General features: G+C 33.8%; 5 protein-coding genes across 10 annotated transcripts in view; 3 read left to right on the top strand and 2 right to left on the bottom strand.

The window, feature by feature from the left end:
* LOC140047181 (uncharacterized) overlaps positions 1-5,596 on the top strand; it is a 56,115-nt gene extending 50,519 nt beyond the window's left edge. For all 3 annotated transcript variants that reach the window (XM_072092039.1, XM_072092040.1, XM_072092041.1), the window contains 5 exons: positions 162-295; positions 763-961; positions 1,423-3,872; positions 4,031-4,124; positions 4,496-5,596. In XM_072092039.1, coding sequence (XP_071948140.1) covers positions 162-295; positions 763-961; positions 1,423-3,872; positions 4,031-4,124; positions 4,496-4,534 — 2,916 coding nt within the window. In that variant the 3' untranslated portion in view covers positions 4,535-5,596. The remainder of the gene's footprint in view (positions 1-161; positions 296-762; positions 962-1,422; positions 3,873-4,030; positions 4,125-4,495) is intronic.
* Positions 5,597-6,294: 698 nt separating this feature from the next.
* Positions 6,295-9,739, bottom strand: LOC140047184 (dual specificity protein phosphatase 19-like). The gene is made up of 4 exons (XM_072092045.1): positions 9,416-9,739; positions 8,472-8,726; positions 8,055-8,208; positions 6,295-7,587 (listed from the first exon to the last, which is right to left on the bottom strand). The coding sequence occupies exons 2-4, from the start codon at positions 8,701-8,703 to the stop codon at positions 7,344-7,346; spliced, it is 630 nt and encodes a 209-aa protein (XP_071948146.1). The 5' UTR covers positions 8,704-8,726; positions 9,416-9,739; the 3' UTR covers positions 6,295-7,343.
* Positions 8,973-13,556, top strand: LOC140047183 (casein kinase II subunit beta). Its single transcript, XM_072092044.1, has 7 exons — positions 8,973-9,167; positions 9,755-9,829; positions 9,995-10,097; positions 10,466-10,581; positions 11,136-11,211; positions 11,615-11,804; positions 12,117-13,556. Exons 2-7 carry the CDS (start codon positions 9,758-9,760, stop codon positions 12,220-12,222), a joined length of 663 nt encoding a protein of 220 aa, XP_071948145.1. The 5' UTR covers positions 8,973-9,167; positions 9,755-9,757; the 3' UTR covers positions 12,223-13,556.
* Positions 13,557-13,696: 140 nt separating this feature from the next.
* LOC140047185 (peptidyl-prolyl cis-trans isomerase NIMA-interacting 1-like) lies at positions 13,697-15,729 on the bottom strand. Its single transcript, XM_072092046.1, has 3 exons — positions 15,625-15,729; positions 15,072-15,254; positions 13,697-14,293 (listed from the first exon to the last, which is right to left on the bottom strand). The coding sequence occupies exons 1-3, from the start codon at positions 15,677-15,679 to the stop codon at positions 14,073-14,075; spliced, it is 459 nt and encodes a 152-aa protein (XP_071948147.1). The 5' UTR covers positions 15,680-15,729; the 3' UTR covers positions 13,697-14,072.
* Positions 15,730-15,919: 190 nt separating this feature from the next.
* Positions 15,920-25,357, top strand: part of LOC140047188 (EVI5-like protein) — a 39,024-nt gene continuing 29,586 nt past the window's right edge. For all 4 annotated transcript variants that reach the window (XM_072092049.1, XM_072092052.1, XM_072092050.1 and 1 more), the window contains exon 1: positions 15,920-16,070. The gene's annotated coding sequence lies outside the window, so the exon portion shown is untranslated. The remainder of the gene's footprint in view (positions 16,071-25,357) is intronic.

A 25,357-nucleotide genomic window follows, 5' to 3' on the forward strand; every position in this document is an offset into this window, starting at 1 on the left:
TTATATTTTTCTGCAGAGGATCGTTTTTATCATTTATGAAATATTTATCCCCCTCCCCCCCCCCCTCCTAATCTATAGTGCTAGATTCATTCCTGGTTTGAAGAAGTAATTACACCCATGTCAGTTGATCAGTGTCTAAAATCTTCGTCTTTATTTGTTAGACTATATCGGACACTACGCCAATGGATAATTTCTACCATTCAATAGGAGTGAGTCCAGTGAAAGCTGTGCTCTACTTGGAAGGCATGCAACAGATATGGTGTGGATGTGGGAATTCTGTCAGTATTCTTAGCGAGTAAGAATAATTTAAAGTTGTTAGCAGTTGTTAGTGGATGGAGCATGATCATGGTGTGATAATGTCATCTTTATGGTTGTTGTAATAAAAACAATGTTAATCATTTTTGTAGTTAAAGTACTGTATGATGTTTGTGGTGGTAATCACCAGGATGTAGGAGAATGATACTGACTGTTATGATTAGATATGATAATGATTCTTTGATGACTCTTCATTGGTTGGGTGTATTCAGTTTTTTTCAAAAGTTTTAAATATCTACAAACATAATGCAACTTTTGAGAAGAGATATCTTTTAAACATGCTGTGTGATATGCTACTCATAAAGCTCTGTCTACACTATCAAACTGTGCCCAAATATGGTAATGATATGACATCATCATGTCCATATATTGGCACATCACATATTTTTGTCACATAAAGCTTGATAGTGTAGACATATTTAATAATATTTTTTCAACCATATTTAGTGAACTTGACTTGTTGGAAACGTTTGATGTGTCTAAGAATCCTGGTGTGCACATCAACAACATGGTGGTTGACGTGCACGGAGTGTGGATCACGATCCGTAACTCTTCTGCTTTCGGTCTCTGGGACGTAAAAACTTTAACATGCATTATGGTTTTCGACACAGCTATGGACTACATGTGTACTCCAGCATCTCTAAAGGTATGCTATAACTTTTCGTTTCTGTAATAATAATAGTTAGTTATAAGTAAATGAATTTGAATTTGAATTTCTTTATTTAGTAATCAAGGTTAAAAAACAATAAATACAATGTAAAAAAAGTAGAAAAAACAATTGCACAGAAACACAGGCCTTGATTACTAGGAATGCCAAGAAAAGTTAAAAACTTATTTCCACTTGGGTCCTAAAAACAAGGAAATGCTACAGTATACGCATACTGTAGGTTCTTTTACAAATCACAAACTTTTTAAAAAGTATACTATATGTATACATTGTATTACAGTACATCAATATATATTGAGTGCTCTTTAATAATGAGTGTCATTTCCTATTTGACTAATTATGTTTCACAAGATGTACTTGATAAGACAGGCACAGTAGAGCCAAACAGTGTTATTTTGTTTGTTCTTTATTGTATAACCGATCATTCTTGTTTTCTTCAGATGCGCGAGTTGACAGCACCAAGAGTGACGGCACTTCTACCATATCATGACACCGTGTGGGTAGGAACAGCAGATGGTCACCTGATTATTTACAACATCCACGAGATCGATCCATTATCTGTGCTAGAAGGAATGGTAGATTCTCGTGATTGCTTCAGATCTGAGGGTTCCGAAGGATTTCTTTCAGAGGAAGATCACCTTGAAGACAGTGTAAGCGCAAGAGCAGTCAAAGTCCATGACGATGGAAGGCAGGCAAAGGCAGACATGAAGCGGTTAGAGGTTTGTGTGGATCCAAGAGGATTTGAAACAAGTGTCGATAGCCGTGGATTTGATGCTAGTCTTGATACAAGAGGTTTTGAAAGCAGCTTCGAGACGAGAGGTTTTGAAACCAGTATTGACAGTAGAGGCTTTGACACCAGCATCGATAGTAGAGGCTTTGAGGAGAGCTTGGACAGTAGAGGTTATGAAGCAAGTATGGAGAGTGTTGTGACAATGGATGGATTTAGATATGATCCAAGAAGGCCGTTGTTTGATATTGGAGAGGAGTCAAGCTCGGAACAGACTTCAGATTCCAGAAACGATGTCACTGAAGCTTTTTCAGAAAATAGAAACAGTGTAATTGCGGCAGTTTCAAGAGAAAACTCAACGAATATTGGAAAAGAAAGTGAAATTAAGGATTCATCATTTGAGAAAGAATTGGACACCAGTGAATCTGACGCTAAACAAGATGAATACCGGAACATAGAAAGCTGTGATCATGTAAAGGAGGATTATGATCCTTTGAAAGAAAACTACGATCATTTAGAAGAAAACTATAATCAGTCAGAAGAGAACTATGACCACCTAGAGGAAAACTATGACCAGTTACAGAAAAACCAGAATCTAATGGAGAATGGCCTAATGACAGACCAGCATGGTTTAATGGATGAACTTGGTGACATCAAGGAAGACCATCAGGGTGTCATTGTAAACCTTTATGATCTTGCAGCATCAATGGTTGCTAATAATCCAGTTGCACCAGAATATCCTTGTCCAGAGAACAGATCTGTAACAGAATCGGACATAACCTCTAGTGACATATCTCGAATTCCTGGACAAAGAGATTCTGGCAATGTGAGTGCCTTCTCTGGTGATCAGAAGCAAAGTGATGTTGAATCTGATGGAAATAGAATTTCTGCAGCTCACAGTAAAGAAAGCTGTTTTGAATCTGTTTCAGAATCTGCATCGGTGGCGTCCTCTGTGACGGACATATCGCCGGTTGTACTATCAGTTGATATTGGTGGAAGCAGTGATCTTGATAGTCTGTCACAGGCTACTTCTGGTTTGAGCTTAGATGGAAGACTTCCTCCAATATTTCATCTTCCCATGGAGCATGCTCATAAACAAACTGTTGAAAAAGAGGTTCAAACAGAAGCACCATGTGATAAAGAAAATGAAAGGATGAATATAGTAAATGAAAGGAAAAAGGTAGAAAGGACATATTCAACAGATGGCAGAACCTACTTACCAGATGACAGAAATTACCCAACAGAAAACAGAGCCTTCCCACCAGATGACAGAACTTACCCACCAGAATTTGAAAACCCCTTAGAATCAAGTATCGAAACCAATGGAACTCTGTGTGCCTCTGGTGAATTTCTAGTAAGCGACGACTTGACCATCAGCGGAGAGTTCACGTCCAGCGTAAAATTGAGGTCAGGGAACATAGTTTGTGGAAAGTCAACATTTCTTCGTGTGTCGTCCAATAAGAGCTCTGCGGTTTCTGGTGGCAGTAATAGCGATTCTAGAGATGGACAATCTGCTATTTCAACTAGTATCAGCGATGTTGATAAGCAAAGTCTTGAAAGTGAAGGAGATTTTGTAATCGTGCCTCCCTCTTCAGTCGAGCAATTAAAAGTAGAAGAAGCTCAGTATACCACTAAATACCGCAATGGTCGCAAACAGCAAAATAGAAGAGGGAAGATCAAGGCTAAAATGGTATCAAGTCCTCAAACTGTTAGAAAACTTCTTCATTCAAGTTCTAAAAGATCGAAAAAAACTGCCTCAACAAAAGTTAAAAAGCCTGAAGATGGAGTCAGTGGACCAGAAACATCAAAACCAATGGAAAAAGTTCAGAGCGTAATTGGTAAAATTAATAAGTTAAAACGTGGGGCAACAAGGAAGTCAAGAAGATACCGGTTGAGTCAAATATTCGTTGAAGAGCCAAATAACTCCACTTGTTTGGAACATGTAACCAACTCTACCATCACACCAGTACCAGAAGATCCAGAGGACTTCAGCAAAGACCCTAAGAAAATACAGAGAAAGTCAGTGATGTCTATGCTCTTGCAAGGAGAGCTACCGCCAAGCTTTGCCTTTTCAGAAATTGCTGTTCAACCACGATTTGACCTGGAAGTACAAGTCCAGCATAAGATATCTGAATGTCCAGTTAGATGTCTTGTACAATCAAGGTTAGTATACAAGTACATGTTGAATTGTTTATACCATATGACAGCGTCAAGTGCCAGTTGGATTGGGTATGGAATTTGGGAGAAATAAGAGGATGGGATTATACTTGAGAAAGTCAGTAAGCTTTATATACTGATTTTGCATTGTATCTGTATTGTAGTATTAGTGGGACACAAGATGCAGCAGTTGTTAGCTGTGCTGGCTATTTTGGAGATGATGAGGCAGCCTTGAGGTGGACATGTCATGCCAGAGAGGTATTATTTAATAAACAATTCATATAATACCAATCTAGTGTTTTCAGTGGCTCCTTCAAAGTAATATTTCCTAGTGTATAGAGACCTTTTTATTTAGAAACAAGTTATATCATGTCAATTTATTGTGCGCCTGCAGGGAAGTTGGGATGTGATCTTCGATTTATTCCTTATCATGGGTTTGATGGTTTCTAAGTTCAGGCGACAACTGATAACACATTAATGCATAGGCCGTAGGTCATCAAAATCTCCCCAATATATGGGTCAGAACTCATTGTGTATTGAAAGTCCATGAAGACAAGTTAAATAATATCCTTACAGTTTATTGTATTCACTGTTTTTAAACTTATAGTATTAATTTATTGTTTTTTCAGAATGTATGGATACAAGTACCTATTGAGCCCATCCTGTAACCCCCCCCCCCCCCCACCAGAATTACTTAGATATAGAGCAAAGAAGGAATTGTTTATTTACTCTATGATACAAATACCTACAGAGCCAATTGTGTGATCACCGCCCACAGTGCCAGCAAAAGGAGCTGACCTATTGTCAGTATAGTGACCAAGTGTTTATATTAAATTGTACATGAAAAACTAAAAGTAGACCTACGCGAATTGTTGATGTTGTGCCAAAGATCATTTATTTAAGTAATAAAGGAAAAAAATATGTTTATCATGTAATATAAATAATAAGAGAATTAATATGAATCAAACGATAAAGATTAATAAAAATGTCATAGAGTTTGTCTATACAATAATCAGGATAATATGTACTGTAATTTGCATGGATTTTGTGTGATGATTTTATTTAATAAGTAATCATTGGTGGATTCAATATCAATAATTAGTAATCGCATTTTCATTGGTCAATTCATAATGAATAATTAGTAATCTCATTTTCATTTGAATAATTAGTAATCACATTTTCATTGGTCAATTCACAATAAATAATTATTAATCTTATTTTATTTGGTCAATTCATAATGAATAATTAGTAATCTCATTTTCATTTGAATAATTGGTAATCACATTTTCATTGGTTAATTCACAAGAAATAATTATTAATCTCATTTTCATTGGTCAATTCATAATGAATAATTAGTAACTTTATTTTCAATTGGTCAATTCATAATGAATAATTCATGAATCTCATATTAAAACTACAGCATTGGTAAATTAAAAAGCATCTTTAATATTCTTTCCATTATTGAAAATATGTTTTATTTATTAAAATCTGCAACAAGTAAATAATAAAAGCATTAATTATTGACTTAATTATTTAGACTTAAATCACCTTAAATCACTACCTCAAATTATGGGATAGTTTTAACCATGTCTTTTTAACTATATCATTGTTGTAAGAACCATAATATTCTTATGTATAAGCTTTCATTTAGACATATATGTAAAATTATTCAATGTTAAGATGAATATACAAATTAGGAAAGTAATGTTATATGTACAATATATATTTGCATGATAAAGCCTTGTCTGTCAGGAGTCGGACCTGCAACTCTCTTTTACAAGGGCGAGCACCTCAGCAATTAGACCAGAATGAATCTTAATGGTATAACACAATGTAGCATATGTACTGTATGTGTATAAAAATAATTTCTACAATATGAAGATAGCTTAAATGAGACAATATGTGTCTAGTGCCAATCATGTCACTAGCTGGACAGCATGAAATTATTTGATTCATCAATGGATTGAACCAAGCCGACTGCATCACCAGCACCGATAATTACGCTTTACCTCCGGTGCCACATGTTTATGTTTTTACCTATTTGTACAATGTCTTGCCAAATAATCAGCAAAATAAGAAAACTAGAAAGCTGATGATGTTGTTTTGTTTACATAAACCTTCCCAAATTTTGGTGCTGTTTATTTTTATAATTAGACAATTTTAGGTTTATTTTGAATATCAGAAAGTATGCATTTTGTGTTTCATTGTTTCCAAGAAAAATATGTAAAGAAATGTTTTGTTTTAATTTTATTCTATCTACATTTTTAATAAAAGTTATTTAAATGTTTATTGCTTAAATTTATTTCCTATATTTATAATCCAGAATACTTTTATACCATCCTAACAATATTAAGTCCATGGCTTTAACCCTCAATATATGCAAGCATAAGTTCACACTAAAATCAATTTTGAGTAAAGGCTTCAGTATCAACACCCCTGGTTTAGCATTCTTAAGGGGCCCTCGAATGCTGGGTAGTTACAGTGAGGCTGCTCATGTTCTAGGTCCCCTTACACTCTGGGGCCCCTGGTTTAGCACTTCTAATGACCCTTAAACGCTGGGTAGTTACACTGAGGCTGCTCATGTTCTAGGTCCCCTTACACTCTGGGGCCCCTGGTTTAGCACTTCTAATGACCCTTAAACGCTGGGTAGTTGCACTGAAGCTGCTCATGTTCTAGGTCCCCTTACACTCTGGCGCCCCTGGTTTAGAACTTCTAATGACCCTTAAACGCTGGGTAGTTGCACTGAGGCTGCTCATGTTCTAGGTCCCCTTACACTCTGGGCCCCTGGTTTAGCACTTCTAATGACCCTTAAACGCTGGGTAGTTGCACTGAGGCTGCTCATGTTCTAGGTCCCCTTACACTCTGGGGCCCCTGGTTTAGCACTTCTAATGACCCTTAAACGCTGGGTAGTGTCACTGAGGCTGCTCATGTTCTAGGTCCCCTTACACTCTGGCGCCCCTGGTTTAGAACTTCTAATGACCCTTAAACGCTGGGTAGTTGCACTGAGGCTGCTCATGTTCTAGGTCCCCTTACACTCTGGGGCCCCTGGTTTAGCACTTCTAATGACCCTTAAACGCTGGGTAGTTGCACTGAGGCTGCTCATGCCCTGAGCCACTTGGTTTAGCCAGTGAATGTTCATAGCTGGTTTAGCCAGTGAATGTTCATAGCTGGTTTAGCCAGTGAATGTTCATAGCTGGTTTAGCCAGTGAATGTTCATAGCTGGTTTAGCCAGTGAATGTTCATAGCTGGTTTAGCCAGTGAATGTTCATAGCTGGTTTAGCCAGTGAATGTTCATAGCTGGTTTAGCCAGTGAATGTTCATAGCTGGTTTAGCCAGTGAATGTTCATAGCTGGTTTAGCCAGTGAATGTTCATAGCTGGTTTAGCCAGTGAATGTTCATAGCTGGTTTAGCCAGTGAATGTTCATAGCTGGTTTAGCCAGTGAATGTTCATAGCTGGTTTAGCCACTGCTCCTCTCTCTAAACTTTGGTTTTCTGATCGTCCTGTAAAATGTCCAATTGTTTCATAAACCCGTCATTGGGCCGTAGGCTTGGTCGCAATGTTCTTAGCTTTGATAATTCTTGTTTGACATCAACACCTTCAGTGCGTATCAGGTAGGCAAGTATCACTGTACATGATCGAGACACTCCAGCATTGCAGTGGACTAACGTACAACCATCCTTCCTGCCTTCATCTATGAACTCAATACATTCATCCAAGCAACTAGGGGGGAAACAAAATTTGATTAAAATATTTTTTTTGTGCAAGGTATTATTACATTTTGAGACTTTTGAGCAGTTAATTATTTTAGGAGGGCATGGCAGCCAAGGCATGGCTTTACTTATCATTCTTGCTTTACTTGTCATTCATGCCTTCATGCAAGGCAATCTAATAACAGCAGGATGCTGAGCTCCGGAGATCAAAGGGTTTATATGTGGCTGCGACACAATCAGTACCATGCCCCTTAACACAGACACAGTGCCGCTGAACATAGTACAGTACTGTTGGTTTCTTTCGCAACCAGACATAAGATCAAAAGACTGTTACGAGTTCCTACATTCGCAACGCGAGCTCAGTGTCTTGTTAGATTGTCTTGCTTCATGTTATTTGTATTCCTGTTTATAAAAACATGTCATTATTATGTTGTGTCAATGAGGGCTGTGACACCCCAATATATTTCTGAGCAATACCTTGTAAGATCCGTTTCTGGTAAATCCAAAAGCTCTACATGTTTGTATACAAACACATCAGGAAATATGTTTTGTACACCAGTAGCTGTGTTCAAAATATGCGTAATGCCATGCTCTTCCAAAAGATCCAATCGATGTGCTACATCCTGGCTACCTAGAAAAGAAAACATTTTAAATCAAAATGCTTCCTGCCAAAAGAATGGAATTTGATAATTAGTTTATAAAGAAATAATTATTCAAGGAAAGCATAGCTTTGCATGAAATAAAATTAAAAAGTATAGCCAACATGTAATGATTTGTGGGCATCAACCACCATAAATAGTTTGAAGGACAAAATCAAATCTGTTGATGGTAATTGGGTCCAATGGTAGTTGGTGCTTATTAGTATCTCTAAACATAATTATTTTAAACATTTACTTAGATATAACCCAGGTCGAACTTCCAGAACCTGTATGTCGGGTTTAGAATCTACTACAAAGAAACAGCCCCCTCCACCGCATGCTCCTTTGTCACTTCCTCCTCTCGTCGCATCAAATTGTCCAGCTTCATTTCTTCTTTCTGTAAACGTTTGACCATTAACTGTAATGACCTTTGTGCTAACTGGCTTCAGTGATCTCTTGGATGATGCCAACTGCTCTTGCAAACTCATTGTTAACAAAAATTGTGAAAAACCTGGCGAAAAATAATGAGGAAACAAGCAACATAAAAAGGAATACAGGAATAAATCATAATTATTTAAATTACTACCAGATCATCCTGTTCATCCTGATGTGTGTCCAGGTTGGTTTGGCCCTCGTGTGGTCCCCTACTAAAATTAATTAGTTTAAAACCAATTGTTATTGCTTCAAAAATATGCAACTCAAAGTTAAAAGAATAAAATCTCTTGCATGCAAGAAGTTGCAACAACCCGGTAACTAGAGAGGGCGGTATTTGAGCAGGAAGGTACGGTGTGTAAGAAAAGTCCATTGATTCAGAAAATTTAGGCGAAAATTACAAAATTAAAACAATCAATTTGTGTTATAACTGAAAGTGACTGATGTTTTTTGTAACACCTTTAATAACGTGATAATCTTGGGCTTGGTATAGTTGTAGTATCTACAAATTAAACAAAATGTAAGTGATTTTATCTTAACTTTTGATAAGGTGGTATTTCGCGGGAGTTGGGATTGGCAGGCTGGAGGTTTCATGATGAGCTCTCCTCGCGGTGTGCAGTCGCCGGGTGGTAACTACTGCTGTGGTTGGTTGCGGTGGTTTATGCTGTTAAATGTGGAAAACGATGAGGCTAGCCTTGATTTCTGTTGTATCTTACGTGAAATTCGTGTCGGTTTTATGTACATTTATCTGATTTCTATTTATCTTACCTTTTTGTGACTTCTTAATGTCCTCTTAACTGCAACTCTTCTGTTGTTCGTTGGCTCTATCTGCCCTCCTTCTTGGTTGGACCTTTGCCGTGTGTACCTCTCAGCTGTGGTGGTAGGATCTGTGCTCTTCTTATATCATGGGATCAAAATGAAATGATGTCAGAGACACTACTAGAACTAGGGAATAGTTAGGTCGTTTGTTGTTGATATATGATTGTGTGATTGAAAAAAATGTACCTTCCCGCCGTCCATGGCCGGATGGTGGTACCTTATTGTTTTTTTCCCTTTTGAAACACCGTGAAATAAAATGATGTTTACAAAAAATGTTGCATTTTATAGAAAATGAGTAGTTCAGAAGAGGTTTCATGGATTTCCTGGTTCTGTGGTTTACGAGGAAATGAATTCTTCTGTGAAGTAAGTGATAATCTTATAATTTTATTTTGTTATTTGCGAACTGTTAGTATTGTACTTTCTTTATTAATATTATTATATTGTATGTTCCCTGTTTCCTAAATTCTGAATCCACCAATCCACAATTAATATGTTTAGCATAATTTATGATATTTTTTTTTCTTTTAGGTTGATGAAGATTATATTCAAGATAAGTTTAACCTAACAGGACTTAATGAACAAGTTCCACATTACAGACAAGCTTTAGATATGATATTAGACTTAGAACCAGGTATTTGTAATCAAATATAAACCTGTCTTTTCTTAGTATGTCATTAGCATCGATAAAGTCATCATCATCAACCCAATTTTAATCTCATTAAACTAAAGAGCTTCAAAAACAAAAATGTTGTCATCAAAAAATGTAGGTCATCGCTGGTAGGATTTTATGATATACAAATACATTCTAACATTTTTATTTGGATTTTTGTTTTGCATGCATAGCATATCTAGAAAATCTATTTTTATTAATATATCACATGCATTAGCGTTACAATGGTTGTGTCACTATAATTGCTAATTGAAATTGGATAATGTACTTCATACTTGATAAATTTGAGTATCTTTTTTTGTAATAATGAAATGTTCTGTTTTGTTAAGATGATGAACTAGAAGAGAATCCGAATCAGAGTGATTTGATAGAACAGGCAGCAGAGATGTTATATGGACTCATACACTCCAGATTTATAATGACAAATAGGGGTATTGCATTAATGGTGAGCTCAGGGCAGTGTTTACCTCCATCTTAGATAAATAACTAGTAGAAGCCCCAGGAGGGTGAGGGTTCTAGTACTACTGGATATTAATATTACATGCTGTATTAAAAACTTAGCTTAAAACTCTATCTACACTGTCAAACTAGTTTGGAAAAAAAAGTGTGATGTGCTTAAATAGGGTAGTGATATACCCATATATGGTAGTGATATGACATCACCATGCCCATATAACGGTACATCACATTTTTTGTTGCATAATATTTTGATTGTGTAGACTGAGCTTTAAACTTGACACCTTCTGAACTGAATACAAAATGTCTTAGCTTAATTGGGGTGTCAGGGTTCTATGTTGGAGTGCTGTATTAAACATGACGTTTCTTTCGTTTATTCATAAATATAATGTATTTGGCGCCCGAGTAAATACTTACTAATCAAAGTAGGAAAACTTCAGTACATGTATGGCACTTTATAAATTAAAAATTATAAACAAATAGATGAATATGTAAAGTAAAATAGATAGATCATTATAGTATTCTTTCTTGATCATTTTAAAGCTTGAAAAGTATCAACAGGGTGATTTCGGCCATTGTCCACGGGTATATTGTGAAAATCAGCCAGTCCTCCCAATAGGTATGTATATTACAAAACATCATAGAGTAATTTTGGTCATTGTCCAAAGGTAAAGTAATGTCAGGTGGAAAGTCATAGCTTGTTATCTAATATAATTTTATTGTAATTAAGGCACTTTTTAGGCTGCTCTTTTATAGCTAATATAATACCACTACCAAATTAAATCTCTGTCTACACTATTAAACTGTTTTGACAAAACAAGTGTGGTATGCCCAAATATGGTAGTGATATGACATCATCATATCTATGATGATGACACATTTTTTTGTCACAAAGTTTGATAGTGCAGACAGAGCTTTAGAAAACATTGTTGTTGTATAGTAATTGGTGAATATTCTTATATATCTAAAATTAGAATATAAAAAAAACAATATTCGTAAAATGTTATTGGTTATGTTTTCAGGTTTATCGGACGTGCCAGGCGAGGCTATGGTGAAACTTTACTGTCCAAAATGTCAAGATGTTTACACACCTAAATCATCTCGTCACCACCACACAGACGGTGCTTATTTTGGTACCGGCTTCCCACACATGTTGTTTATGGTTCATCCCGAGTATCGCCCTAAAAGACCAGCTAACCAGTTTGTGCCCAGGTATGTGTCACACCTAGGGGTGTAAATAGGTACCAAATATTTACCTCCAATAGATTACTGTCCAAAACTGTAAAATTATAATTTGCACTATTTCAAAATTTTGTATCAACCAGCTCTGATCCCACTTGGACACAATGTAAGACCATTGTAATTAATTTGACCAATCACAATGTGATGGGTCATCCAAAATGTTGCTTGTGATTGGTCAACTCATTTGTGTTGCACCGCGTTGAAATGGGAACCAAGATTTACGGAACTAGAAAATTCACATTTTAGAAATTTACACAACTTTGTTATTTTTTCACTTTTCAGACTTTACGGTTTTAAAATCCACCCACTCGCATATGAATACCAGTATCAGGCAGCATCACGTAACCGATACACATTTCCCCGTACGTCTGGTGGTCACAAGAAATGAACAATGTACGCACGTCATCAAACATTGCGCAACTTGCGTCCGAACAAGTTGACTGAAAGCATTCCTTGAATGTGTACACCACTTCACAGTTACTTGTATATCCACCATATTATTAATTTATGTTGATTTATTCATATATATATATATACATAAATTATGTTAAAATGTATGTGTTTTTTTTTTTTAAAGAGCATGGCTTTGGTATTGTTTTGGTGAATTTAGAAATAACTAACATGCAATAGTGTTATACGTAAAAACCAAAAAAGATATTTCAGTTGAGTTTAGTAATAAATCGTCCAAAAAATTTTATTATAACATTTCAAAATATTACTTTACTGTTTAAATATGTTCATAAACTAGGATTATATTTAGGCAAACCACTTTTTTTTTGCCTTTATCTGCGACAACGGAAAGTAGTGGAAAAATACAAATACGTTAAAATAGATACCAGAAATACTTTTAGAAATACTAAAATGTTGGTATGTATTTTGTTTACTTTGAGGGTAATCTTGATTAAATTAGGTCACATGCCATATCAGTTTATAAGCATTTATTTACATATTGCTTGTGGTAGCTATGGTTTTGTATTTGATTTTTGTATTTTTTATATTACACTAAATTTTTAGAAATATCAAGGAAACAAAAGAAATATCAATTATTTTAAAAATGTACGAAACTTAAAAAAAAGAAGAACTGTTTATTTCCTTAGATTTTTAATCGTTGACACCTGTGATTATTCCAGGTGGTACAATGTAAAATTTCCTGTTTGACAAAATATTACTATTTCACAGGCTAAAATGTTTCCTTTAGTAACAAAAATCATGTGATTTCTTATTTATTATTGTTAATATTAAGTTGTTTCTAACTAAACATTTTTTTCCTTATATGGCGTAATAAACTACAAAAAGGCCAATACAATCCACATTTTGTGCTTAACTGTTGATATACTATAAGCTGTATATAAAACTTGTTGCATTTTATATACTGTACATTGGGAGTCTTGAATGGCCTCTGATTATAGATGAGTGTTGATTTGTTGACCATGTGGTCTACAGGGCTACCAATAAATAAATCTTACTGTAGGTCACTTAAATACCATAAATAAAAAAAACATATTTATAATGGTTTAATGAGTGTACAATGTTCAATGTTTTTTTGTATGTTATTAAGAAAGTACTCAACTGAATAGATATTGGGTAGAATTTCCATAAATACTGGCAATTAGTATAGCAAGAGACATGGTTTAGGTGTAGAGTTCCGTTCACTGATACAGTGTTACCTTGCAATAAATGTATCTAACAAAACAATTGTACAATAGAATTTGTATTAAGTGCTCAAGTTTTTTTGACAAAAATACAATAAATAAATCAAATTAAACTCAACTAAAACTTTAATTTATATGTAAAAAAAACATGAAAAGGCATATTTTTCATTGATTATAGCAAAATACAGTAATTTACTTTTTTTTCCCAATAATTATGCAATACGGTTTACAAGATAAATGAAGTATTAGCAAGAACAAGAAATGTTGATCATGATTAGTGCTGCTAGAATACCAACATTTACTCAAATCTTCATAAGAATTTAGGATCTAAATAACCTTTAATTTTTGTTCAATTATAAGAAAAGATATAATAGTACATTCAATATTGAGATTTTGTTCCTATAATACTTTTTGTTGACAACACAAATGTAATGTGCCCAAATATGGTAGTGATATGACATCATCGTATCCACATATATGGGCACATCACATTTTTTTTATAGTTTGGACAGAGCTTAACACTTTTAGAAGGAAGGAAAGCAAGGAAACATTAAGTATGACATTATAAAGAGTCTTTCATTTTTGTTTACCCTGTACGATAAATAATATGAATTCCAGATTCAGTGTAAATAGGTTCACTAATATCGCCAATTTTAAGGGCTAGTGTAGCTTCTTCAAATGGACGTTGCATTTGACCGTGACCGAACCATCCTAGATCCCCGCCCTTACGAGCTGAGCTACAATCACTTTCTTCGGATGCTAGTTCGCTGAACTCTATTTCACCACTAACGATTCGTTCTCTGTGACCTGAAAAAAGAGAAGACAAACTGTAATTGGAAAAGCTCTTCCATAACAATATATATTAATTATTATGAAAAAAGGTGTGAAAATTTATGTTACTTTAACCATGGACCTATAAATTAGGTTCATGATTTAAAGCCCCATTCCCTACGTTTTTTAGATCTATTTTAAGATCACAAACTATATTTAATGTAAAAATAATACTATATGGTCCTATTGCGATAACTTTTTTCGTCTTTAAACGGTTAAAAATGTGAACAATAAATCGATTCTAATAATTATAGAGGCCCGCTATAAATCCCAAAATGCATTGCGCGCGGATTGATATTTTTGTTTTTCACCTGTAATTCGCCCACTTTTCGATCGATCGTGAAGCCAAAACAAATGGAAGACTCCTAACTTTTCAGCGAAAATACCGGGTTTTCCCCAATTTGTATCAACGGAGTCTGGCAAAAATAGAAAGACAATTAATGCAGCAACTATACAACGTCAGGCTAGGTATATAGCTAGCGTACGATGTTCGTACGTTATCGATGTTTACCAGCTAGGCCTACAAAACTAAGCCTAGCTAGGCTAGGCCTAAGACCGTCCACGAGAGGTCGATCGCCGCGAGCTACTTAGGTAGTGCATTGTTTCTCACTTTTTATCATAATTTACCATAAAACGTACATTTAAGACAAGGAATGACATGGTTTAATGTTTTTAAAGTGATATATATGTATTATTTTCCAAAAAACGTCCAAAATTGCAGGGAAGGGGTCTTTAACTACTGTACAATTTAAACCTTTTAATATCTCCAGTGCTTCGTCCTTGGATCGGGTTATGGTGTCCTGTTTCCATGACGATGGTCTTCTCGATTCCACATGTTTCACCAACAGATGAGAACATCTCATGGTATCCGATGCTGCCGCTGTGGGCTTCTCCCATTGACTCGCATTTGTCTTTGTATTCAGATAGTACATTTTACCTTTTTGATAAAATGGAAAGTGAAAAAAAATAATTATGCATGTAAAACTTAGTTCTCTATATTCTAGTCCTGCATATGACTCCTAAGTCCTACTATTACTAAGACTAGTGCTTGTTGAGCAGTTGATAATATTATTACAGTATTATTATCATGGCAATAGATAGGGTAAATCCCAATAAAGCCAGGGAAAACCCCTTTTCCTCGCGCAAGAAAATTCTCAATCATGCATCACACTCAACTCGAGATAGGCCTAACTTTAGACATCAAATTAATATTAATTTAAGAGGAAAATTCGTTATGAAAAATCGTTGGCAATCAATAGGGCTTTTACATGTTACTTATATATTTTAATTATTCAAAAACAGCTAACCATTTTTTCGACTTTCACGAACAACCCATCCCTCCGGTAAATCTTGGTCTGCCATGTTTTTTTTTGCGAGTGTTAGTTGTCAATCCAGTCTGTTTTATTTTGGTTGCCGCAAAACGACTGATTGAAAACTACTTTCTTAAAAAAAATATAGACACTTTGCATTGCAGTTGTATTCGCCATACAGTGTTCCACTACTTTTCACTGATGACAATGTACACTACTGTGTTGTTTTGAAAATGAGGGCGTGATTTGATAAATCTCCGTTTCGCGGTCCATCCCACAAAGTCCGCTGCTTTGTCGAGTTGTAGGCTGCTAGATGTAAAACATAGTGTTTTGATTTGACACAGGAGGAGGGACAAGTCAAGATATTTTTTTAGTTGTGGAAGTTGACATGATTTAATTAGTGATTTATCCATACTTCTTCTGCAAGAAGTGGTGCTTTCAAAGTAAGTACTCTAATTTAACCTAGGGCCTAGTCTATTGAATAGTAGGCTGGCCTTCTTTCTTCTTATTTGCTTTTGGTCGGCGACGGTGGTGGTGTACTGTGGAGGTGATACCTTATACCGGACTGCACTCATGCTGCTTGCTGCTAGGCATACTTTCTATTAGTCTAGGGCCTAGACTACTATTAAGAGAGGTCAGACTTATGTTGAGCCTCACTAGGCTTAGGCTATCTAGGATAACCCGACGGCCATCCTACAATAGGCAGGCAAAAACAGAAATCACGAAAAACTATTTTTTGATAATAATTATTAATATTTAAATAATATTATAATTAAATTAATTTAGTTCCGATTTGAATAAATTACGGGAAGATATCATTTCTGAAAAAACTGTAGAATCCTTCTAATAAAAATTGAGGGCCTTTTCTGAAGGACTACATACCAGGCCTATCTACCAAGTATAGTAGTAGTAGAAAACAATCAATAATTATGTTTATAACAGCCCCCACTCCCCCCCCCCCTCCCCTTGACAGACAGAGACAGCACCTTGTTGATTGGCAATGCCGATATACTGTACTATCCTTCTTTAGCTGCACAGAATGTACTGAACAATGTGTTTAAAATGAACACAAAAAAGATTTGTTCATTAACCAAAACCAACATTTTATTTATTTAAATTATATATTTACTGTATTTTCTAAGTTTTCAGTATGTTCTTCCAATTAGAAAGTAACATTACATAGTTTGTTAAATGTAGACAGATAAACAAGAATGAATAATGCGATATAATCCAAGTCTTCCTAAATGCTAATTCATGACTAACAACAGGCTGTCTAGTCTAATGCAGTATTTTGGATATTGTTCAAATATTTTGATTATTAATATTAAACGAGTACTTTTCAAAAAACAATGTAAAATATGTCTTGGTTTGAGGATGTAGAACTATCAACTTATTTTGAGTGTTTATAATTACCAATTATAGTCATAAGCCACACATTTTTAATTATTCAGAATTAAAGTATCGAACAATTATAGTTAATTCTCCATGCTTCATTGACTACAGTCTGGAAAAGGAATATTTATTTTTATTTATTTATTTATTTGGAATTACACCTTTAGATCGGTGGCACACTTAGCACAAAGGTGCATCCTTCACAATATAAAATATAACAATTAACAGAAAAGTAAAAAAAGGCAAAAGCAACTATCAACCCCTATCCTACCCCCCCCCCCCCCCCAATTTACATCGATACATACAGTAGATCATTACTTTACACAATGAATACAAAACAAGATATAGTAAAAGTGTATAAAATAAAATAAAATCAACTGATAAACACAGCTTATTACGAAACACCCCCCCCCCCCCCCTCACTTTTTTTTTCAATTTACTTAATGTAGCAATGTAAATAACATAGTTATTACAGAGACTGAGTAGTAAAAGATTAGGGACTTTTCAATCCATAGATAAATCAGTTCAACCTAAACTAAAGACAATTCTGGTTTTTGGAGAGTTTCTGCAAGGAGCTATAATTTTTTAAGTTTGTCATTGTAATAAAATAGTGATATATAACAGTTAATACTATATAATAGTAAGCGCTTCTAATGTGTATACAATTTTACCATGACTAGTACAGTGGAACTTGTACAGTAATATGTGGTGAGTCATACAAAGTGGGTGTCCCTGCCCAGTGTGTGTTTCATTCATTTCAAGTCTAGTACTGTAGCTCTACTTTGAATAATTTGAGATGAAGGGCATAAAACTGTACTATACAGTGGGTTCATTCAATGATGTATTATCATTTTGTGTGTCAATTGATTTATTTAATGACATAAATAAATATTTCTGTAGTCAAATTAATCCATAAATTATGAAATTAGGTCTTTCTCATGTGGATACTTTACCGGTATTGTTTAATAAATAATGAATTAATAATTCATTTATTTGTATTCATAGTTTTATTATTAAACCATAAACCTCTAGAAAAGTAAAGAAAACATTCATTCCTTTTTATTACAAAGTTTACATCGTTTACTATACCTACTACAGTAGGCATACAGTATTAAGAGAGTGCCTAAATATAAAAAAAAATGTTTTAAGCATATAACAACAATTATAATTTGATTCTTTTGTTCAGTAGGCCTACTCAAATTTGCTAGGAAAAACAATATTTGTTCAGAGCTAATAAGATAAAATTTTAAATTATTAATAAATTACTCCACGATACTGTCTGTTCTGTACCACAGCAGTATCATTCTACTTCCTGTTTTCTTACACCACTTTTTTTATTGTTGTACAAAGTACAGTATGATTTCCTGCAGACAGATTCATATTCATAGGAATCACCTTTAGTATATCGGTGGCACACATCAGTTAATGGTGCATCCAATTTACAAACAAAATTACAAATAACATTAGCCACAAAGTTCTAAATTTACTAAACACATAACATCAAAACAAAATGTAAACTAATTAATAACTTAAATTAACTTAATTAATAAATATTTATGGCAATACATTACAATATATCTACTGTACAAAAACAAAACAGAAAAACCAAGTTTTAAAAAAATAAATAAAAAAAACAAAATATTAAGTAAATAAAACAAAAAAAAGAACAACAAAAATACAGGGTATCATTAAAAACAAACATCTACATCTGAATACCAGTTGAAAGTTGTTAAACTGATTTTTTTATTGTCAATATTTGTTATATTATTTATTGTATAGGCCCTAAAGTACAGTATAATAAGGACCATTGTACTGTACTGGTTTGAGCAAATCAAACAGAATACTAGTAATGTACAGTTTACAGTTTTATTTATAGTTTATGTAATATGAGTACAGGATACTAATGTACAGTAGTACCTTTAGGCCCTGTTTCTGCTGCCAATCCCAAATATACCGTATAAATATACCGTATATATACCGTATATGAAATTCGTGCACCGTTTCCGCTGCACATACTTCGTGGGTGGGCTGTAAAAAAGTTGGCTTTCATTACCCAAAATGCATTTTGTGAGACGGAAGTATGGATTGACCTAGAGTCTCGTGTAGTGAGGTTACATGACAAAAACAAAACAATGATGGTTTCTCAAAACGTCGTAGCATTGCTTTTTATTTTAAATCTAATGAGCAGAAGTGGCAACGAATTTACATCGCACAAACAATCTAGAAATGTACTGTAGAATGGACATTGACTAGATTTATGCAAAGAAGACGACGGCGTTTGCCAATAACTTTGGCGTTATTAAGTCTACCACAAATTCTGCTTTTATTTTGTTTGAGATACTTTTGTAAATCTCGGTATCTCTTCTGTTGCCATGCAGTCTCCCCCCAACCTTCGCTTCTCCCCTCAATTGAATTACAAAAATAGTTATTTCTTCAGTCCACAGTGATATTTTGATCTGTTGCTTGCTTGTTGTACACGCGTGTGTCAATGCAGCAGAAAAACCAAACAAACGCGTCACGCTCTGTTAGTTTTTGACCTTGTGTCATGGGCCGGCTGAGTGCAGCAGAAACGGGGTACGAAATATACGGTATATTTTGGAATATACCGTATAATATCCACAAACGATGGGGATATTTATGCGGTATATATACCGCATATGGTATATTTTTTATGAGACCCATTTCTGCTGCCAAAAAATATACCGTATATAAAATATACCGTATATACACGGTATATTTTTGGCAGCAGAAACGGGGCCTTACTTAAATGTTTATAAAATTAAACTAAAGTTAATTAGATATAGATTAGATAATTTTAGATATAAAATATCATCTGTTCTCATACAATTTAAATTTTTGTATCTCTATGTATTGATTTTGTATCTAAACGCACCATTATGAATGTTTGCCACCATTGTAAAGGTGTACAGTAGCTTCAATAAATATTACTTATTATTTCAATAATTACTGTAGTACAGTTTAAGTGTATACAAAAATGAAACCATTAATGGTAATAGGTCCCAAAGCTCTACAGTTAATACTGAGGGTTTCCTTCCTCTCTAACAAAACAAAAATGTAATCAAAAGTTTTTGTGAGTTTGAAAAGTTCCCATTACTATTAATGGAAATATTCACATAGGCATACTGTACAAAATATTTTATTTTAGTTTGTGAATTAAAATACTGTATACCATTGTTAACCTGTTGGATTACTCATTCTTGTGTCTGGTTAAAACCTATGAAGGTCATTTATTTGCTGTGACGTTGGGAAAAAATGAACAAAAGTGACGTTTACAATTAAGCTATTCTTGTTGCATAGGATATGCTGATAATTACTGACGGATAATAATGCTTATACAGTTGTTACTTGTTGATTTAATCTTAGGATCTAGATTTCACTTGAAAAATGGATCAAATACGGAAATGTTTTCTTGACTAAGTACAGAGTACCTGTATCAGATTTTTATGGATTCAAATGTATATACTGTACTAATAGTTCATAGAGTTATGGAAATAATTGAATTTATTTACAATTACAGTTGGTCATTTAAATTCTGTACAGTCAGGTACAGTACAGTCGAACAGTTAAAAATTCCTTATTGTTGAAGCTAATAAAACAATTGTAGTGATATTGTTTTTATTACTGGTTTAAAGCAAAACAAATAGAGTAATTTATCCAGGGTAGAAAGTGTACAATATTACTGTTGTAAAATGAGTGTAATGTCTTGTGGATAAAAAATACTACACAAATTATGTTGTATAATTATGTTGTTTAAACTGTCATCCCAAAATTATCCCTGATATTGTCTGTGAATCTATATTTTTTAACAGTGAAATATTATGGTCGAAAAGTAAAAAAAAAGTTGTATAATTTGTTAAGAATGTCAACAGAAAGTAAATGAATACTTAATGCCTTCAGAATATGGCTAATTTCAGAAGAAGTACAGTACAGGGATTTTTTAAAGAAAATGCTAAAACTCAATTGTTTCCAAAAATCCTTGAAAGCTTTCACTTTTGGAAAAATAAATAAAAACAAACAAGATTACTTTAGTTTGTATAATTTTGTAGGCTACAAAGTTGTTGATATTGCAACTTACAGTAAACATTGGTACTGTAGTACTACTAGTAGTACTACAGTAGTAGTACAGTCGGTACAGTCCAGCTAATATAGTAACCTAAACGCTATTGTCCTTTATTGATTATATAATTATTCACCTTGATTGCTATTGACAATCTTACGTTACCTCAGCCGGAAATTTGGAATGTTTTGAAATGAATAGTGGAAAAAATAACTCATTATTACAAAATGATTAAACTAAAATTTTGTCACAATTAGTGAAAACAGAAATGATTAAATCACTTTGTCTTTTAGTTAATTCAGCATGGAAGGAAGTGTTACAGTACATCTGTTGTATTGTACATATTAAAACATTAAAGCCCCCTTCCCTACGTTTTTTAGATCTAATTTAAGATCACAAACTATATTTAATGTAAAAATAATACTATATGGTCCTATTGCGATAACTTTTTCGTCTTTAAACGGTTAAAAATGTGGAAAATAAGTCGATTCTAATAATTATAGCAGCCCGCTATAAATCCCAAAATGCATTGCGCGCGGATTGATATTTTTGTTTTTCACCTGTAATTCGCCCACTTTTCGATCGATCGTGAGGCCAAAACAAATGGAAGACTCCTAACTTTTCAGCGAAAATACAGGGTTTTCCCCAATTTGTATCAACGGAGTCTGGCAAAAATAGAAAGACAATTAATGCAGCAACTATACAACGTCAGGCTAGGTATATAGCTAGCGTATGATGTTCGTACGTTACCGATGTTTACCAGCTAGGCCTACAAAACTAAGCCTAGCTAGGCTAGGCCTAAGACCGTCCACGAGAGGTCGATCGCCGCGGGCTACTTAGGTAGTGCATTGTTTCTCACTTTTTATCATAATTTACCATAAAACGTACATTTAAGACAAGGAATGACATGGTTTAATGTTTTTAAAGTGATATATATGTATTATTTTCCAAAAAACGTCCAAAATTGCAGGGAAGGGGTCTTTAAGCTGAATAGAGTAAGACGTACTGTACAGCACTTTAGTACTGTAAGTCTACATATTATTCATATTAATTATTACCCAGTTGGCGGATCCAGGATTTTGAAATAGAGAGACCATAGAGATATTATTATTATTATTATTAGTGTTATTATATTATTATAGTATAATATCTCTATGGAGCGGACCCAAGGCCTACTGTAAATATGGTGAAATGAAGTGCTGCACTTAAATAAACTAAAGGACCCCAATGGAATCTACAGTAATTCCTCTTGATGTAAAGATTAATTCATTCAAAGTCATTTTTCATCTGAATTTATTTATACTGTATGTCAGTAGATTTTAAATAAAACCACACAATGTGCTATCTTTTTTGTTGAAATTGTTAGAATTTAGAAGTCAGCGCTCCCCCTTCCCCTGGATCTACTGTACCTACTGTATGTGATGCCACATACTCAACTCGCTATTTGTTCTCTAAAGCGTTGTTTAAATGTTTATGTTTTAGTTTTTCCTTTATTATTTTTGTACATCAATACTATTTATTTTTATTTATTTGTTCTTTCTTTAAACTGAAATACACTTTCAATACAAATGTACTGATTTCCAAAGTGGTTCAGTAAACATATTTACAACAAAAATAAAAGGCGAAGTTTAGATTATATTTTCTTTATTGTTATTTTTCATAGAAGTCTATACAGTATATAATACCTAGCTTACTGTACAATACAAGAAAGATACTGGTACTTGACATAAGACGACTTGAACAACGATGACTACACAATGTGTACAACATAATATTCATGACATGGTGCTTGAGTGCACAGTGTGTTATGGTTGTGACTTGTGAGTCAGCCATAGAGTAACCCATACAAAATATCCACTACTGGAGAGAGTACAGTACAGTGTGTTCTTTTCTAACATGCATTTTTTATGGCGATCTACATTATGCTCAGACATTGTTATTTTGTTTTTAAAGTATAGCTACTGTAAGCTACAGTATATTAAAGCTAATGTACAGTTTACCTTCACTGTTTTATGGAACGCAAAATGGCACTGCTCAATTCTTACAGTATATGATTTTCCATTTTTAAACAAACTATTCCATCTTCACAAGAGTGAATGTAGCTATCCCAGTACAGTCAGGCTGGGGGAAAATAGCAAAAGGCTTACTTTCTAGGAGTGTTATCAGATAATCTACTGTATATTGTTTTGACAATTCTTATAACATGACCACAGTGCTGATTTTGCCATTTTCCTCCTGCAGGTAACTGTATTTTTTTTAAACAATTCAAGCATTTTCTCTAGTAAATCAGTTGGAATTTAAATATAAAATTATTCTTTGTACTTTGGATAAAAAAAAGCGAAAATTAGATTATATATTTCTGCGTAACTGAAGGACGTGACATTTCAAGGACCTATTAAATATCAGACCATAAAAAAAGTTCACACCATTTAACAATTATAACATGAATGTGATTGGTCAAATTAAACATTATTTGGGATAGTTAACCTGAAAATATTCATTTACCCAAATAGAATTATAACATGAATTATATCATGAACGTGATTGGTCAATTTAAACGATGTTTAGGAAATGGTTAACCAGTTATTAATTGTTTCTAATTATCATATTAAAGTTAAGGTGTGAATTGAACGAATATAATCATTTTCAAACCGAACTTGTAGTGATTGTTACAAGAATTTTGTTTCTCTTTCAATGTAAGTGTTTTAACTTTTATTATACTACATTTTCATTATAATTTTTAATATAATATTTGTATATTTTTGTTTGTCTTTAAATATCAGGGTTACAGTACAGTAGGACAATTTTACTTACTGCAACTGTCATATTTGAACTCCATAATTATCTATATAAATCATTTTTATTTCTTCTTGCTTTGACATTGGTCAGTACTGTAAAGTAAGTGCTTCTGTTTTCAAAAAAGAACATACAGAAATTTGTACAGTAACTCTGTAATATCCACACAAAAATGATAGCTCTATGATCTAATCTGTTGTCAGGGTCATGTCATCCAGGAAGTAGTATTATTGATGTAATGACGTAAGCTCCATGTCAAAGGGGACTACCTGTTATGTCACTTTTGTCACCAATGTCACTTTTGTTGCCATATGTTTATTGAATAACCTCTGTAATAATAATCTGTCAAGTGAAGAATTTATTATGTAAAGAAGTCTTTTGTAACACTTTGAGATGTACTAGTATTATGCTTCTACTGTACATTTACTAGATTAATTTGATAACAGTTTTTAGTGTAAATTTGTTTACAGTACTATGATTTTATTTTCTTTACTTTTTACCCTTTTTTGGTTGAATTTAACCATTTACTTTGTCATTTTATAAGATTAACTTTAATAAAACTACAAAATAACATATTAAAAGTCTGATTTAATTAACTTTATTTTTCTTGTTTTTGGGGGACAATACATCTTTAATATCATAAAACAGTTTATTCTGTAGTTAACTGTAAAATAATCTATGGTTTAAAAGTTCTTTGGAGAAAGTAAGCAAATATTCCAAAGTCACCAAATCTACAATATTAAAGATGTGTCACGTTAAATTTAAATTCTAAAGCTCTGTCTACACTATCAAACTTTATGACAAAAAAGTGTGATATTCCCAAATATGGTAGTGATATGCTTAAATATGGTAGTGATATGACATCGTCTAGTCATGGAGTAAATTCTTTACTCCATGGTCTAGTCCATATATGGACATACAGTATCACATTGTTTTTTTCACATAAAGTTTGATGGCTTATAAATTAGCTAGTTAGTTAGTGAGCTGCTGATCAAACCATCCCGTATTAATAGGTGTACCTTTTAAACTCTGATGATTGTTGGTTTAAACTCTCAAAACAAAAAAGGTCTAATATGATTTTAGACTTGACCAAGCATGTGATATTCCAAGTATTAAATGTTAGCTTAGGTTTGTACTTTCTAGTATACTTAAACAGCTGTTTCTCATTCAACATAGTAGAGACTGTACTGTACATCCCATTCAAAATAGGAAGAGGGATTGCTGCCCTGAACATTGCAAGCTGCGATGCTCAAATAGGAAGTTGAAATTGCAGCCTTGGACATTCCAATTTGCAATGTTCAAATAGCAAGTTGGAATTGCAGCCCTGAACATCGCAAGTTGCAGTTGCTCAAATAGCAAGTTGAAATTGCACTCCTGGACCAGGGACCTGCCTGGACATTGCTAACTTATTAAAGTACTCATTATTGTAGAAAATGTCTTCTCTGTTTATTAATATTCTGGTTA

This window comes from Antedon mediterranea, chromosome 4, assembly GCF_964355755.1.
Source record: "Antedon mediterranea chromosome 4, ecAntMedi1.1, whole genome shotgun sequence".
Lineage (NCBI taxonomy): Eukaryota > Metazoa > Echinodermata > Crinoidea > Comatulida > Antedonidae > Antedon > Antedon mediterranea.